The following is a 17,318-nucleotide window of genomic DNA, read 5'->3' as shown; positions in this document are numbered from 1 at the left end:
CCTCGTCCTCCCCACCCACGTAATCCCCGCCCTCGTCCTCCCCGCACTCGTCCTCCCCGCACTCGTCCTCCCCGCACTCGCCCTCGTCCTCCCCGCACTCGTCCTCCCCGCACTCGTCCTCCCCGCACTCGCCCTCGTCCTCCCCGCACTCGTCCTCCCCGCACTCGTCCTCCCCGCACTCGTCCTCCCTGCACTCGTCCTCCCTGCACTCGCCCTCGTCCTCCCCGCACTCGCCCTCGTCCTCCCCGCCCAAGTCCCCGTCATCTCCCTCATCCCCGTCCTGGCGGCTGCTCTTCTGTTGGCTCAGTCCATTGTGCCATGGCCGTGCTGGGCCTTGTCGCAACCCAAGCGTCAGGGCCTGATGGTAGTGCTAGCAAGGCACTGGCACATCATGCGCTATTTCACACCCTATCCATGCTTCTCACGTGGGGAGATGGATGACTAGGTCCCTGAGAATAATCGTGCTACGGTTAACATTGACCGCACGTCCGGGATACTGACAAGGTGGACTCAAAACATATTACTGACATCATACCTGTCGTACAAGGGTAAACGGGAGCATGAGCATTCCAATATGGGCCTGATCTGGAAGGATGAAACATACGTGTCCTGGAGACCAAGTATGTTGAACAATATGAAGAACTAATGCTCTTTTAACTGTCACATCTGTATCACGTTGAAGATATGCATCCCTTTGCAGTGGGTTCCACCCACCTGCCAAGTTGTCTGTCGCCAGGTTTGACGGCCAGTCGTACGCCTATGGACACGTGGCGTGGGCTATAGCTGACTATATAGGCTTGATTTAAGCTGTCCGGCGCCTCCCACTTGTGGGGGAGCTGCACGACATTGCTTAGGTAACGATTGTCCACTTAGTCTGGTTATGTATGACTGACGAGTGACGGATGTCATATTCAGGTTGTGTTCGCTTCGGCCTGCTCTTATGTCATGGACTAGAATGTGGGTTTCCACGTGGGCTAATCAGGACGCCGGCCGGGAGCTGAGTGCCGGCCGTAGTGGGCTGTCCTTGCTGCTGTAAAGTAATACGAGAGACTAAGCCAAACGACAACCTTCAAACCCGTAACCAGCCCCGGTTACTGCCCAGTAATAATGATCAACCCGGTAACCCAATTGTAACCACCCCCATTAACGACCCCCGGTAACCACCCACCCGGTAACCGGTCTCCGCATACCCGGTAACCAGGCAAGTCTATGTGGTAGGGACGACCAACAAAACCCCCCACCAGAACTAACCATTAGGGTCCGCCATGTGGCCATGCATGTGCCACCAGGATAATATTAACAAGTACGAAAGTGAGAGTAGGCCAAAAATAGGAACCCTTACCAGTTTAAATGTGGGGGACTAGTGGCACAACTCAACTGTTAGCACCAACTCAGATAATTCTCCATACTTACATTCTTCCTTCACTTCGACAATTGCTTGTGCTTTTCTGTAGCAACAGCTAGCATTGTGCGGACAGTTTGCAATGTAGGACCAATGCAAGAAAACAAACCGACTTAATAATGGGGAAAGCCACACAGCCCACTTCCTTGCCATATGCCAGCATAAAATAGCTCTTCGCCTAAGACTTTCCAAGACCTCTCCGTGGAGCAGGAGGGGGGAAGTGCGGGGAAGTGGGGCTGCAGCTCCACGTCCACGCACATACCCCCCAAGCACCACCTGGCCACGGATATGCAATCATGATAGGGATGAGCGGGAGTCGAGACGTTTAAACACACACACACACACACACACACACGCACACAAATACACAACATAAATCATGTGTGTGTCTTGTAACCATGCTGCTGATTATTCCTGACTGGCGGTTCCTTATCGGGTCTGGAGACGTTCTATAAGTCCCAGCCAGGCAGTGTCAGGCAGTGTCAGGCCAGCAGGTCCTAAAATATATCCGCGGGACTATTAGCGACAGTTTGACGAGACTGTGGAGAGCATGTGAGCAGAACCCAAAGAATAGTAAATGAAGACTGCTGGGTGGAAATGGAAACCCGCCCATGCCATGTGGTGTGCGGCCCCTGGTGGTGTAGTCTCCCACATCAAGAAGCGCGAGGAGGACGGCAGGACAAGCACGCTGTTGGGATTCAAACTTAGGAAATGGTCCACATACTTCCTAGCAGGGGAGAGAGGTATCCCCCAAACGCCCTTTACTGTGCAGCCGTCTCATATGTGTGTTTTTGTGCGGCTTCCAACTCGCCCACATGCGCCCACATGTGCCCGCCGAGCGCCATGCCATGGGCCCCTCTGTGCTGAGCTGGGTGCTTTTATGTCTAGGTTAAGGTGTGCTGCTTGCCTGATATGTCCTCCTGACAGGTGTATTCCGTCCAAACGCGTTTATAGCAGTTCGTCATTCACTCGATCTCACACGTGCAGTCGTGCCAAATATTTCTCCTGCCTCATGGCCAGGAGGTTCTCCCACACCGGCGCATTCACATCGCATCAGGGCTCTTTCTGCTCTTCTAACCTTGGACACATCAGCCCTCACCGGCTATACTAAGCCCATGTGCGTTATCCTGAAGTAAGGTTACCGTGATTTCATGTCCCACTTCCCAAAATCCTCGTTTATTACACACGTGGATGCGTGTGGGTTGCGATAAGTCTAGCGCTTGTGGTGAAGCCAGTTCTGGCATTGTAGGCAGACAGAATTCAGCAGTCTTGAATGGATCCTGTACGGTTGAGGTCCTGGGCATTCCCTCGCGCGTCAAATTAAAACCTGCGTGTGCGTGTTGCATTGTGCACCGTGCAATGCAGGAAGGAGAGGGTCCTTGCCTTGCCGAAACAACGCATATATAGCATACATAATATCTCTTAAATCCATAAAACATGTGGTATACCTTCAAGCGAACCATTTCATTGAGATTCAGGCTACTGCTTCAAAACACAGCATCACAGAAACTGCTTAATTCTACAAGCGTGTGTATCACATAATAACATATTATTATTGCATTTTATTAAGCACCCAACATTCAAAGCAATGCAAGACCGCCTCAAGGAAAGTTGGTCAAGCCTAGCAGTAGTACAAAACTATAGTCCAACGTTCATTCAGCTTTAGAAGTATTCAACTATAGTTTCTAAGACATGCACAATATAACAACTGTTGAGGTTGCTCAGCGTCTGTCTTCTCATGTATTGTCTGTTCAATGCCCATCCTCTCGGTAAGCTCTTGAGAACACAATCGCATCTACTTACACCACTAATTGTTGATCACAATCCGTTGTTGTGACAGATGGAGGCGAACAACTTCCAAAGCTCTCCTGGAATGAAGCTGTCTGTTTACCGTCCAATGTACATTGGACAAGGCACCAGCGAGAAAGCCCTTTGGATCGCCTTGCGTAACCCAGCACAGCGGCACGTGCAAGCAATCAAGCTGGAGCTCACCGACCCCGGGGTCATGTGCCTGCTCCTTCGTTGTGCTGCGGAATCGTAGTCGGCGAAAACTCTGTTTCCCTTCCAGGTGCGCATTGGAAGGCGAGCGATGTGTAGTTGGCGGCGAAAATTTTCTTAAAGCCAATAAAATAGCTAAAGTCATGAATGCCGTAAAAATATTACTTTCGATCTTCGCGCCATCCTGACAACTGGATCAAGACGATGGCCACCGTCAATGCAGCAGTTGTTGACCAGGCAGGCACATCGGATTATGTCGCGGAAACTCCTGCCGTTACTGTTCCCAGTCCCGAGACCGGCAGTAGCGACAGCGGAGGCAGCGGCCCCAACGCAATGAGCGAGCAGCCCCGCGGTGACAGCAGCGGCAGTAGTGGCGGCAGTAGCGGCGGCGTGGCGACAACTGCAGATAGAAGGGCGCCACACCGCAAGTACAAGTGGCTAGTCGAGGTCGGTCGCGTCCCTCGTCCTCGCCCTCGTCCTCGCACACGTTCCACCACTCGATCTCCATGCCCCCCAAAACCGCCATCTGTGCCATCATCATCATCATCATCATCATTATCGCCATCATCATCACCACCATCATCATCATCATCATCATCGCCATCATCATCTTTACTATTATTATCACCGCATGAATACTCACCACTCACCACTGACCAGTCTAGTGAGGGGTCCAGCCAGAGGGTGGGGATGCTGCACCCTTGCAGTTGGCTCCCCCCCTTCCCCCCCCTTACCCCCCCGGGTTGCGACCCCCCGGTGACCTGGAGGGCCACTGGCGGGCGCTAAGACGGGTGGTGGTGATGAGCCCAGGGGGTGCAGTGTATGTATGTCGGTCAGTGGAGCTCGGAAACCCACAACGTCCGCGCCAAGTCCGATCCCAGTGCCCCCTCTATTGGGGGCCCTTGGGGTCCCCGGCAGCTCCATGTCTGCCGCCTCCTCAGCTTCACCCGCGCAGCAGGACCACATAATACACCGACGCGATATACAGTTGTATACAGTAGTTCAAAACACAGGGAAAGAAGGGGAAGAGGGAATACAGCGTTGCCACCTCGCGCTCTTCTGGTTAGCGAACAGAGACATACATACATACATACATATATACATACATATATACATACATATATACATACATACATACATACGCGTACTCCCTCTCTTTCCTCCTGCCCGACCCCGTGGTGGCGGGTCTCTCCAGGTGGAGCCTGCCGTACAAGGTGACGGAGGCCGGCGGCCCTCACTCAGTCCGGTGTACCGCCACGTGTGGAGCCAGGACGGATTCCCGCGCGCACCCTTCGGCGCCGCCACCTCGTACGACTTGTGGCGGAACAGCGTACAGCGCCAGGGCCCGGCCCCGTGCCTCGCCTGGCGCATTGCCACACAAGACGGCAAGCCGGGCCCCTTCATCTCCATATCGTACGACGAGACCGAGCGGCAGGTACGGCAGCGTTCGACCATTTTTGATGTCCACGTGATGTCCCAAAAAGTGCACGTAGCTGTGGTGCCTGACTGTGCATGAGGAGGGATGTTGCAGGGGCCTATCCAGGTGTGTATGTATGTATGTACGTATGTATGTATATAGCTCAGTGAATGAGGGTGTATACCACCGCCGACATGCCTGTACGGGTGCACGACGGACTGGACGCTGGGTTTGCTAGCAGGGTAGGTAGGGTGTCCGCATTAACATGTCCGAATCATCATCCCGAATCCCTAGGGGCCGCCCCTGGCACCGCCGTGGGCCCGGGAACTTGATGCTGAGCCAGATAGCTTCAAGAAGGGCCTTGGACTCGATTATGTATTATTTCTTAAATAATGCTGGTTGCCTGTTTAGGTTCCGCGAACTCCACTCCAGAACTCCTAACAGCTGATGTGTCCAACATGTGGCCCCTCACCGGTAACGCACGGCTCCCCGGGTGGCCATCCATGTTACACACACACCAACACACATACATACATGCATACATGCATACACATACCACCGTCACTTGCACTTGCATGCGAGATAAGCACGTGCCGCGAGGTTCCCTTCCATTACCCCAACCCGGATATATACCCGGTGATACACCCGGACACCCGCACCCCCGCACCCAGGTGGAATTGCTCTCTGCGGGTCTGGCAGCTGCTGCCGGGCTGCGGGCGGGTGAGCGAGTCGCCGTCTACGCGGCCAACTGCCCGGAGTGGATGCTGGTACTGCAGGTAAGCAGGGGTCGGCAGTGTGTGTGTGTGTGTGTGCGTGCATGTGTGTGTGCAAGTGTGTGTGCAAGTGAATGCATGTAGATTACATGTATCTGACCGGGCCTGACATTGGCCACAGGGGCTGCTGCCCAGCCCCAACGGAAAGACCGCCTAAGCTCTCTCTCTCTCCCACGGACGGGAGAGGGGCGCTAGAATTGCCTCTGCCCCCCGCTCCTAAGCAGCGAAGAGCGGCTAGCTCCGCTCTCACAACCCCCGGGGTGGGGTTGGGGGAGGGCTGGCACGCGCGCACGCTATCACGAGTCAGCGGGGGCTCCGTCACGCAAAAAAGGACTCAGCAAGCTGCGGTACATCGGTTCGCATCCACAACCAGAAATTGAAAAGTGAGGTCAGTGGTCAGCAGAGTCTTTTTACTTGTGGTGGACTTAAGAGGTAGCTGTCTTTAAGAGGCAGCTGCTTGGTCGTTGTCGTTGCCATGACGAGGAATTAGCAGTGCGGTGAACGGCGGCTCTCCTCGCTCGGGGGTAGTGTAGTGCTTTGTGTGAGTGTGTGCGGCTTCCTAACAACTTTGTACGACAGGCAGGACATGCCAGACGTGTCCAATGGATTATGTGATACATCCCACCGCGTTGCCAATGGCGACCGACGAAACAAGAATGACTCTACTCCTTCCCCGGCCTGATCCGGCTCTTGGGGTGGGGGGGGGGTTCACAAAGACAGATGAAACCCTGTACAACCCCACCCCTCCCTACTAAGGCACGAGGCCCTATTAGAAAGTTCGGTATGTATGTATGCGCATGTATGTATGTGTGTATGTACGACGTTGATCATAATGTGGGCTTAACAGCCGGGGGGGCCCAGGGCCGAAACACAGCGAAGGGGGAGGGGCAGACGCACACGGCTGGTTGGTCTCTCGTGCATCCCGCCCACACCCGGGTCAGACCGCGCGAGGGGTACGGCGACCGGCACTAAGCAGCAGCGTTCCCCACACACCCGGGGGGTTAGCGCTACTGCTAAACTGGCCCTAGGTCCGCTGGTCACCTGACAAAAACGAAGTCGCACCCGGCAGTTTCCCCCCACCCCACTATTGGATGTCGGCACTTGGTTTTCCCTTCTTCTTTTCACGTACCTGGGCTTCCCCACCCCACACACACTTGTACACTCCTTCCTTGGCAGCTGCTTCATTCTTCGTGGTTCGTCTTTTCCCCCCAACACACACACACACATATTGCGCCTCCCTCACCCCCCCCATAATACTGCCCGAACCGGGTGGACCCCAAATCCCCCCGGGGGACCAACCTGCAGGCCTGCAACCGCATGAACTACGTCTGCGTGCCTGTGTACGACACGCTAGGTCGCGATGCCGTACAGTACGTCGTAAACCACTCCGGTCGCACGTGTGTTGTTCGTGTCGAGCGACAAGCTGCGGGCGGCGATGTCGGCGCTGGAACACATCACAGCGCCCTTGGCGGCTTTAGTGCACTGGGGCCCACGACCCATGGGTCACATGGAGCCATGTGGAGGTCCCACCGGCGCCGCCGCCGCCGCCGCTACTGCTGCTGCTGCTGCTGCTGCCTCCTCCAGCTGTAGCAGCAGTAGCAGCGGCACCATCGCTGCCATCGCCAGCAGTGCTTCACACGAAGCAAACTCTGTAGCCGTTACTGACGGGGAGGTGAAGGACGCGATGCGGCCGCGTGTGCGTTGTACGACATATACGGAGCTCTTGGAGCTTGGGATGCGGGCGGGTGCCGTACCGCCGCCTCAGCCTCCTCGCCCCCGCGACCTGACCACCATCATGTATACCAGCGGTACAACGGGGGAGCCGAAAGGTGCCTTGGGGTTGTGTGTGTGTGTGTGTGGGGGGGGGTGTTGCGTGGACGGTATTGGGGGATGGGCAAGAGAGGGAAGGGCGCAAGCGCGTACAGGCCACTACGTAAATCGTGTTTGAGTTATATGTATACATGTATGAAGTGCGGGAGCAGGGGGATCATATCTTCGCCCTGCGGCCGCTATCCGGCAGACCCTGTGCCTTCCCCGGAGTTACGGGGCACACTCATCCAGCCAACTGCTCAGGGAATCGCTCGTCAAGTTCCGCACCCAACCACCACGGGTATCCAACGGAATCTACCGAACTAACGGTGGTCCAACACTATTCCTGGTCAGCCGCAGGTCAACTGTATCCCAGGTCACCACCGTCCATAGGCAGGATTCTTCGATCCTGACGGGTCTCGATCCCGGAACCTCCCGGGGCATTAGTAGTAGGTGCTATACCAGTAGTGCCTGACCTGTATGTATGACTGCACGGTGTGTATGTTGCTCCGGCTTGCTGCGGCGCTAGGTGTCCAGCTCCCCCACTCGGCGGTGGTGGCGACAATAGCCTCCTTAGCAGCCGCCCTGGAGCACTACAACGAGCAGGTACGACCAGGCGACTCCATGTTGTCGTACCTGCCGCTGGCGCACATCTTTGACCGGTGAGAGGGTTGCAACTGGCGGTTGGGTTGGCAGCGGTTGACTTGGTGATTGGTTGGGTTGGTTGGGTCCATGAGGGTCAGTTAGGGTTAGGGTTGGTTGGGTCGGTTAGGGTTGGTTGGGCTCGAGGGCGCTGGACGGGGGCTGTGGCAAGATTGGCGGGGGTTTGTGTATTTCGAGTACGAACAGATTCAAATCTGGGGATCTGAGGAGGCGGGAAGAAGTGGAAAAAGTTGGGGTGTGAGCTGACTCGATAACCACGTGGGGGATTAGCTGGGATGCTGGGACTGTGGCATCCGTGGCGTTACAGTTGTAGTGGTAGTTGAGAGGTGGTTGAGAGGTGGTTTGGAGGTGGTTGCAGGGTTTCGGAGGAGACCTGTCTGGCTGCGGGCGGCTGTATCGGCTATTGGTCAGGCGACGTGACGCGGGTGGGCGAGGACGCGGTCGCGTTCAAGCCCACGGTTTTCATTGGGGTGCCCCGCGTGTACGACAAGTTTTTCGAAACGGTACGAAAATGGCCATCGGGGGAATGGTGGGAGGAGCGTGGTGGGACTAGAGGGGTATGGTGTATGTGCCCGTACCGGGTGTCGTACAGGCAAGTTTCTTTTTTCTACTTCACAACCAGCCGCAACGCAAAGGGGCAAATCACACGGGGAGCCTCGCGAACAGAACAGCCAGAAAGTGCCGTTACACAAAGGGGGATAAGGGTACGGCACGGTACGATACGCCCTGATGTGCCATGACGTGCCCTGTGTTCCGTAGAACCAGACGTAAATACGGGCGTACTGCAGGTCCAGGAGCGACTGGCTCAAGTGCACTGGCTACGACGCTCCATCTTCCAGGCCATGTACGACAGGAAGCTTGCCGTATTGCGCGGTGGCGCCAGGCCCGACGCAGCGACGCTGCGGCTGTCGCTGCCGCCGCCGTTGATGGCTGTGGGTCGCCTGTTGCGATTGAGAGGAGGCGGCGGCGGTGGGGGGGCCGGTGGGGGGGGCGGTAGGGGCTACAACCAGCAACTGGAGAATCAGGATCCGCCCGGTCAACGCGGGCCCCTGGGTGGGGAAGTGGCGGAAGGAGGGATTCAGACTGAGGTCGACGGCGGGAAGGGGGAGGCGGCGGCGGCAGTGGCGGCGGCGGAGCAGTTGATGGCGATAGGCGCAGATGGTGGCGACGATGCTTTGGGGGTGAACCACGGGTCATGTCCGGGTCCGGGTCTTGGCTTGGGTTTTCTGGACAGCATCGTATTTGGACGAGTTCGTCGGGGCCTCGGCGGTCGACTCAGGTGGGCTGCGTTTGCGTGACCGTCTGTCTGTCTGTCTGTCTGTCTGCCTGTCTGTCTCTGTCTGTGTATATGTATGTATACCTATGTATGTATGTAAGTTTGTGTAAGGCCTGGCCTTTCGAGTGTCCCTCTTTCGTACGCCTGCTGAAAACAGAGAGCTCGACAGCCCCCCTAGTTCCCCGTCAAATGCCGTACCACACCACCCACCCGGCGACAGCTCCCCCGGCCCCACGTCCTCCTCCACCCTTTCCAATCTATTACTCGTCAGTATTCGCTCTATAGTACTTGTCGCATCTTCCCCCTCACACTGATAGCCGTCCACCAATGCCAGATTCACAATCTCACAAACCCCTTCCCCCCCCCACACACACGCGCATACACACATACATACATATAGGGTTTGGCACCACTGGTAAGGCGCGACCATTGCCCCCGGGAGATCCCGGGATCGATACCCCTTAGGGTCAAAAGTCCTTCCGATGGTGGAAGGCATTGCGCCCCTAGTTGATGGACGGTGGTGACCTGGGATAAAGTTAACCTGCGAGCCGACCAGGAATGGAGTTGCGCCGCTGTCGACCCGGCAGATTCCGTTGGATGCTGGTGGTGGGTGCGGAACCTGAGCGATCCACTGAGAAGTTGACTAGGGTGACTGGATGAGGGTGCCCCGAAATACCGGGGAAGGCAGGGTTTCGCAGGGTAGCTGCCACGGGCGAAGATACACCCCCCTGTTTCACACATCATACATATGCACACACGTCGTAACGCATGCAGGTTGGTGGTCAGCGGCGGCGCCCCCCTGTCGTACCGTGTCGAGGAGTTTCTCCGCGTCACCCTAGGTTGCCCGGTGTCTCAAGGATACGGCCTGACGGAGACGTGTGCGGCGTCGTTCCTGCAAAACCCGTACGACTGCGCCCAGGCCGGTGCGGAGGGGGGGAAGGGGGGAGAGAGGGAGAATGCGGGGGGGGGGGGCAGTCGTGGAGTTGGTGCTGGTGGAGGTGGCCATGGGTGCCATGGTGCAGGGGGGGGGCGTAACGGCTGCATTTGGCGGATGTGTGCTGCTGTTGCTGCTCCGCCGACCCGACTTTTTCTTTTTGGGGGGGTTCGCCCGCGGCCCCTTGTCGCCTCCCTCGTGCGTTAAGAAGCTGCTGCTGCTGCGGCTAGAACACATCCATAAACACACGGACAGGCACGCCGTGCCGGGCGATAGCAAATACACACACGCGCAGCGACACGGGTTCTCACTCTACCGGTGTGTGTACGAATACACAAGCCCCCCCGCAACCCTCCCCCCCCCACACACACACACACGCAAACACACACGCACACAACCCTCCTCGGACGTCCAACCGCCCGTAGGCAGTGTGGGGCCCCCCCTGCTGTGTACGGAATTCCGGTTACGTTCCGTACCTGACATGGGTTACCTTGCGGAGGGCGGAGGGGAGATGAGCCAGATGCCGGCGGGGGAGCTGCTGCTGCGGGGCCCGCAGCTGTTTACAGGTATGTATGTATGTATGTATGTGTGTATGTATGTATGTATGTATGTATGTATGTATGTATGTATGTATGTATGTATGTATGTATGACGTTGATTACACTGTGGGCTGAAAAGCCGGGGGCCCAGGGCCGAAGCACAGCGCGGGGGGCGGGTGCATACGGCTGGTTAGTCTCATGCACTCCGCCCCCGGGTCAGGCCGCACGGGAAACGACGGCCGGCACGCAACAGCGCTTGTTTGGCGCTCCAACTAGACGGGATCTATGCCCGTTGGTCTCCTAACATAAACGAAGTCGCAACTGGGGGGCTCTTCCTGCCGACCGAACGAACCGAGCATCTCAGAGAGCTCGCTACCAGGACTTGGGCGACCGGGAGCCCGACGAGTCTTCCCGGGCTGGGGAGGTCACCAAGCTCAAAAATCCTCACGCAAAAAAGAGCGCAAAGAGCTCACACCACAAGACGCCAAACAGCCTCCTGAGACTACTACCCTCCTCCGCCTCTCCCTCCCTGGGCTAGTCCAGGGGAGATAGCCCCCGTCGAGGGGGTAACACCGCACAAGTCCGCGCCATTCCACAGCACTGGGTCTAAATTGAAAAGTACTCAAACGGGAAGACCCTGCGGCAACGCAGGGCGATCAAGCATCCGGAAACCACAGGGGGGGAGGGTAGCCAGCTCGGCGCCCCCCCCAATACCGTCTACCAAGACGGCTGGTTCCCAAGATCCTATCTCACCTAGGCGCCGCACCACGAAAAACCCGGTCTCGTACCCTGAAGAACCTAGTCCTGCACCACGCGCGCACCTTCGAGTACGGCCCCCCCTTCTGGGTGCCCACCTCCCCCTCATCCGCGCCCTCGCTACGGCCACCTGTTTCCACTCACCACTCCTCAACCCTACATCCTCTTGGTGTACTCTCTACCTCTTCCCCTCCCCCCCCGGCTCTCCCCGCCCTTTCCCCGGTCTCCCCCCCCTCCGCCGGTACGTATGTATGTATGTATGTATGTATGTATGTATGTATGTATGTATGTATGTATGTATGTAGGGCGGCGGGAATGTGTGTATGTATGTAGGGTGGGAAGGTGGGGGTTAGTATGGGGGTAAGGGGAAATTATAGTGTGCAAGGGTCAAAGAAACAACTGATATAGACCACCTGTCATTAGCCTGCTACCATTGGTTGGGGTTTGTTGGCTGGGGGTGGGGAGGATAGGGTTTTGGCTTGGGTGGCTAAAGAGGGGTTGTTACGAACATGTGATGGGGGTGTCTACATGCCGCCTCTACATCATCGCCGCTGCAGACAAGAGGTTAAGGAGAATTTATGCCGTACTTTAGTCTCCGTACATCTTCGTACACGTACGGGTAGGGAGGCGGGTGTGCTTGAGGAAGCCATCCGAACTTAGTCAGTCAACCGTTCCGGCTAATGTACGGCGGGGATGTGATCTTAGCTTTTAGGATAGGAGACTCTGCACTCGTTGCGGCTGCGGGGCGGTTGAAGAGGAAGTGCACGTCTTTGCTGTGTGTACGGCTTACACGGATTTATGTACGTGTTCACTTCGGCAGAGCTTCCCGTACAGGAGCTGGCATCAAGAATCCCTTGGAACAGGCACATATGGTTGCTGATGTCTGATTGAGAATGGTCAAAAGATGCAAACTGCATATCCTTGCGGAGAGTTCGCCGTACGCTGAGCACCTCCACTTCCTTTTTCCTTTTTTCTTTTCTTCTTTCTTTTTCTTCTTTTCTTTTCCGTCTTCTTTTTTTGTTTTTGTTTTTCTTTTATTTTTTCTCTTTCCTTCAGTGTCGATTTTCCATAGCATGTCCTTCTGTTCCTTCTGTCCTCGTCGCAACCTCTACGAGCCCCTGGCTCCCACCACCACCACCACCACCACCACCACCACCACCACCACCACCAAGTAGTGTGTATAACGTAACAATACATCAACTAAGCGCAAAGCGCGTGTCTACCAGCACGACCTGGATAACCCCCGTCTTCCCCCGCTCCCTACTCCACCGCATACCCCCGTGACTCACTTTGCTCTCCCCCCGGCCCCATACACACACGCGCACGCCACACGCCACACGCCACACGCTCACATGCACACACACACACACACACACACACACACACACACACACGCCACACGCTCACACGCACACGTCCCCCCTCAGGCTATTACGGCCGGCCCGACCTCACGCGCGAGGCTCTGGTGCCCTCGCCCGGGAATATCCCGCCGGAAGAGTACCAAGAACCTCCCCACCACCACCACCACCACCACCACGTCCACCATGCGCACGTTAGCATGCACCCTCACATGCACGACCACCACCACCACCACCACCACCACTACCACCACCAGCATGGCGATGGTGGAGATAGTATCGCCGTGGAAAAGGGCAGGAAGGAGGAGGAGGAGGAGGTCCATGACCCCCGCCGCGGCCGCTGGTTCTGTACGGGCGATATCGCGACGTTGAGACCGGACGGCAGTTTGGAGATCGTTGACCGAATCAAGAACATGTTCAAACTCAGTCAGGGTGCGACCCGGGGCGGGGATGTAGCTGCTGCTGCTGCTGCTGCTGCCGTCGTGGCAAGGGGGTTGGGCCGGGCAGGGGTGTGTGTGTGTGTGTGTGTGTGTCTCTGTGTTTGTGCTTGTGTGTCTGTGTGTGTGTGTTTTATTGTGTGTTGTGGGCCGTCGGCGGCTTGGTCCCCGCACAACCCTTGGAGGAAGGACGTACTACTCGGCCGTCCCGGCAAAACCCACTCCCCGCGCGCGCAGGGGAGTACATCAGTCCCGAGCACCTCGAGGCGGTGTACGGCGAGGCACCTGTCGTAGAGCAGATCTGGGTGTACGGCGATAGTCGTAAGCCCTTCCTGGTGGCGGTGGTGGTGCCGAAGCTTCGGGAGGTGCTGCCGTTGGCGGGAAAGATGGAAATTATTGCACCTGGCGCACCCGCTGCCGCCGCCGCCGCCGCCGCCGCGGCCAAGGCAGTGGCAGTGGCTGTGGCGGCGGCCCCCGCGGAGCCGGCCATGTACTCCTCACCACCGCCGTGCCAGCGCCAGCGCACGGACGACGCCGGTGGTGCTGGCGGCGACGCCCTAGGCCCTGCCGACGCCGGCGCCCTGGCGGCGGCGGCGTTGACGGGGCGGGTGGAGGGCGGCAACGGCGAGCACGTAGGCGGGACTGCTCATGCAACTGCTACTGCCACTGTGACTGGCGGTGGTGGCGGCGGCGGCGGCGGGGGAAACGGCCGTAGCGGCGGCGCCTCCGCCCCCGGCGCTGCAGCTTCTGATTTTGCGGTTCCCACAATCCTTGGGACGCTGTGCAGCTCTCCTCGTGTGGTTGCTGCCGTACTACAGCAGCTGCAGGTGCGGTCTGCAGAGCGGACGGCTCTGTAGGGGTGCCGCACCCCGCTCAGACCTCTCAAATCCTCCACGTCTGTTCCCCCCCCCGCTTTTGTTTTCTGCGACTTGTCCTCGACAATTCTCCATCCCCGTCTTGCGTATCGTGTATCATTGCCCGAGCGGCACCAGCCGCGCTCTTCCCTTATATCCTATCGTACCCCCGTCCTACGCATTGTCATACCGCCTTGAGATTGACAATCCCCCAATGTGCGTGAATGAGTGATCGGGTGGGGGGGAATGGCGACACAGGGAATGCGAACGGACTACTTGTGGTGGTGCCGCTCGCATCAACTACAGTCCGTACCTTTAGGTCATCATGTCTAGTGGCTCCCAAAATTCTAAAACCATAATAAAAGACCGCGCAATCCGTACCCTCGAATGGGGGAAGTTAAGATACTGAAAACAGAAAAACTAACGATTGCAGGAGATCGGGCGCGTTAATCACCTTCGCGGCTTCGAGATTGTACGGGCCGTGCACCTGGTTCCGGAGCCGTTCAGTCCGGATAATGGCCTGATGACGGCTACTTTAAAGCTGCGACGGCCGATGCTGCTGCGGCGCTACCGGCGGGAGGTGGACGAGATGTACGAACAACTGTAACGATCGTCGCTATGACAATGCTGTTTGATGACGATCATGTTTGCTGCGACACCATTCATGTCGTTTTGTACCACTACAACTACCATATTTGTGTAAATCACTATTCGCACAACTACTAGCACGAGTAATGAGGCATCTCCGTACGATGTGTCGTACAGTTGTCGTACGTGTTGTACATGGTGTTTCATTACACAAGCTTAACGGGCTGAATCTCACCCTCCCTCCTTCCTGGAGCAGGGAACATTGTAGTCAGCGGTGCGGTGCGGATGTTGTCAATTGCCAGTCGTTGCTGTAATTTGGTATCGGTCGTTGCCAATCGCCTCTTCGGGCCACAGGGCCCCGGCTGGATGTGTGCGCAGTTTTCAAACACATAGCCTCCCATCTCTCCCGTCCCCGCCCAACCAGTCCGATAGCCAGTCTCCGCCAACCAAGTCGTGTGCCAACCATGAAAGAGTGCGGGAGATATGACGCGCGGTCGAAGTTGTCTGGGCCCGGTTGGCAGGCTGGCTGGTGTGTGTCTGTGTGTGTGTGTCTGTGTATATGTGTGTGCCTTTGCGTGTAGTAGCAGAGGATAGGAAGGTTCCATGCCCGTCGTCGCCATTGCAGACAGCGGAGCGGCGTTGCTGGTGTACTCCTCCGGGGTTGAATCGCCCCTGTGGAGGGCCTCCAGGAGAAAAATGTTGTATTACATCGTTATCCCAAAGGTAGACATGTAGGTGACGGTGCGGCTCACAGGTGTGGAGGCGCAGTTGAACTGAAGAGAACTGATCCCGAGTTTCCTTCGCACAACTCCCGCCTTTTTTTACCTCGACGGTTATCGTTGTTGTTGTCGTTGGTTACAACAACCGTGGTCAGAAACGGGCTGGCCACTTACATTGTTTTAAAAAACATGTCGCTCATCCTCTTTTTCCTCCTCCTCCTCGTATTGCTTCACGTCGTGTCTTTTTTCTCCGAAACCATCATTGTAATCGTTGATTTCTTGTCTACTTGAAGCAACCTGTACATCGTGTGTCACGAAACAGCAGTTCATATAGGCGGACATAGCAGCAGCCCCACCGGCAGTTGTAGCCTCCTTCTCCTCCCCCTACCCCCCCTAACGGCAGAACCACCAGTGATGCCTCAGTTTCCTACTTCCCCCTTTGGCGGATGAGGGGGATTGAGGGGGCGCAGACGGAACACACCTCTGGAAATCCCCCCCCCCTTCTCTCTCTCTCTCATACTCGTACTGCTCCTCTGATGTCAAAAAGCCAAACAGCCAGCCGGTCACCGCCACGCAGCTGCATCACCACCGCAGAATTCCACAGCTACAGCTACAGCTACAGCACCTAGAATCTTCCCTGACAATACGACTGCCGATAACGGCACTAGTGCGCCCTTAAGGCCGCCTAGAGCTTGAACGCCGAGGACCGCTTCTGACTGCCGCCGCCGCCGCCGCCGCCGCCGTCCGCCGCCTTCCGCTTGAGCTCCCGCGCCACCTTGCCGCCGCCGCCGCCGCCCACCCCAGCTGACGCCGCCGCCTGCTCCGCCGCCAGCTTCGCGAACACGGCAGATGAGTTTCCCAGGTCTGTACGACCATGCCGCGCCGCCCCCGCCCCCTCCACCACCTTGACGCCCTTTCCCGACGTCACCTGCCGGGTTTGCACGCACGTGTTGGGGTGTGTATTAGGACACGTGTGTGTGTGTGTGTGCTACTGCGGTGTGTTGGTGGGAGGAGAAAGCATGTAGCACATCGTGGGATTCAACAAGCATAAAAGCGATTTCATAATATATTAATTAATGACACCGTGTTTTCCGTCATAATGGTGCTGAGCGGCTAAGCTGCAAAAGCAAAGCGGAAAGATGTGCGCGAGCCAATGCTGAGAGGGGGAGGGGAAAGGCCGCGGGAAAATGTAAATTGCAGAAGGGCTGAAAGTCTGAGAGGGGGAGGCCGAGGGAGGAAGGGAGGGAGGGAGAGAAAGGTCTGGGAGTCCGCTACGCGTGTGTGTGTGCGTGTGCGTGTTTGTGAAGTACAGTCTCACGGGCCGAAAGGAACAGCTTTGAGAGGTGCTTCCCCGCCACGCACCTTGGTGTCCGCCGACTTGCGTCCCACAACATGTGCCGTACCGCCCTCCGCCGTCCCCCTCGCCCTCCTCTCCGCCTCCTTGACGCTCTCCCTGGCCTTGTGCTGCCGCTTCTTCCGAGCCCGCCGCTGCTTCCGCTCCTCCCTGATAGAAAAACACATATTACATACATACGTACTTACGCAAGAAAGCCCTACCGCTGCTCGAGGATGAACGAAAATCTCCATTGAACGGACTAAAACACACAACCCGACACCGATACCTTCCCCCCAGCTGCATCCCTCTTTCGTTTCCCCTCCCCCTCCCCCTCCCCTAAACCCCTAAAGGGGCTCCCGCATTATAGACGAGGCGGCCTTGGAGATATGACTATAAGAAATATTAAAGTGTACATTTTTTATCCACTTTTGCAAAGGACCTATCTTCTCCCCCTCCCGC

General features: G+C 57.0%; 3 protein-coding genes across 3 annotated transcripts in view; 1 reads left to right on the top strand and 2 right to left on the bottom strand.

The window, feature by feature from the left end:
* Positions 1-1,275, bottom strand: part of VOLCADRAFT_103636 (uncharacterized protein) — a gene marked incomplete at its 5' end in the record, with an annotated part of 2,582 nt that extends 1,307 nt beyond the window's left edge. The window contains 3 exons of the mRNA XM_002947818.1: positions 16-333; positions 715-757; positions 1,252-1,275. Of these exons, the coding sequence (XP_002947864.1) occupies positions 16-333; positions 715-757; positions 1,252-1,275 (385 nt within the window). The remainder of the gene's footprint in view (positions 1-15; positions 334-714; positions 758-1,251) is intronic.
* A 3,314-nt stretch (positions 1,276-4,589) lies between these two features.
* Positions 4,590-14,817, top strand: VOLCADRAFT_40665 (uncharacterized protein; the record flags this gene model as incomplete). Its single annotated transcript, XM_002947967.1, has 13 exons — positions 4,590-4,835; positions 5,489-5,593; positions 6,896-6,987; positions 7,175-7,419; positions 7,929-8,061; positions 8,421-8,565; positions 8,851-8,969; positions 9,297-9,341; positions 10,113-10,261; positions 10,698-10,846; positions 13,228-13,357; positions 13,600-13,811; positions 14,653-14,817. Coding segments are annotated over 13 exons (1,935 nt in total), but the record flags the coding sequence as incomplete, so codon positions are not given.
* Positions 14,818-16,208: 1,391 nt separating this feature from the next.
* VOLCADRAFT_88196 (uncharacterized protein) overlaps positions 16,209-17,318 on the bottom strand; it is a gene marked incomplete at both ends in the record, with an annotated part of 8,890 nt that continues 7,780 nt past the window's right edge. The window contains 2 exons of the mRNA XM_002947817.1: positions 16,209-16,451; positions 16,886-17,027. Of these exons, the coding sequence (XP_002947863.1) occupies positions 16,209-16,451; positions 16,886-17,027 (385 nt within the window). The remainder of the gene's footprint in view (positions 16,452-16,885; positions 17,028-17,318) is intronic.

The sequence above is a fragment of the Volvox carteri genome (genome assembly GCF_000143455.1).
Source record: "Volvox carteri f. nagariensis unplaced genomic scaffold VOLCAscaffold_8, whole genome shotgun sequence".
Taxonomy (NCBI): domain Eukaryota; kingdom Viridiplantae; phylum Chlorophyta; class Chlorophyceae; order Chlamydomonadales; family Volvocaceae; genus Volvox; species Volvox carteri.
The sequence above is the reverse complement of the archived record's forward strand: the minus strand, read 5'-3'. Positions and strand labels throughout refer to the sequence as shown.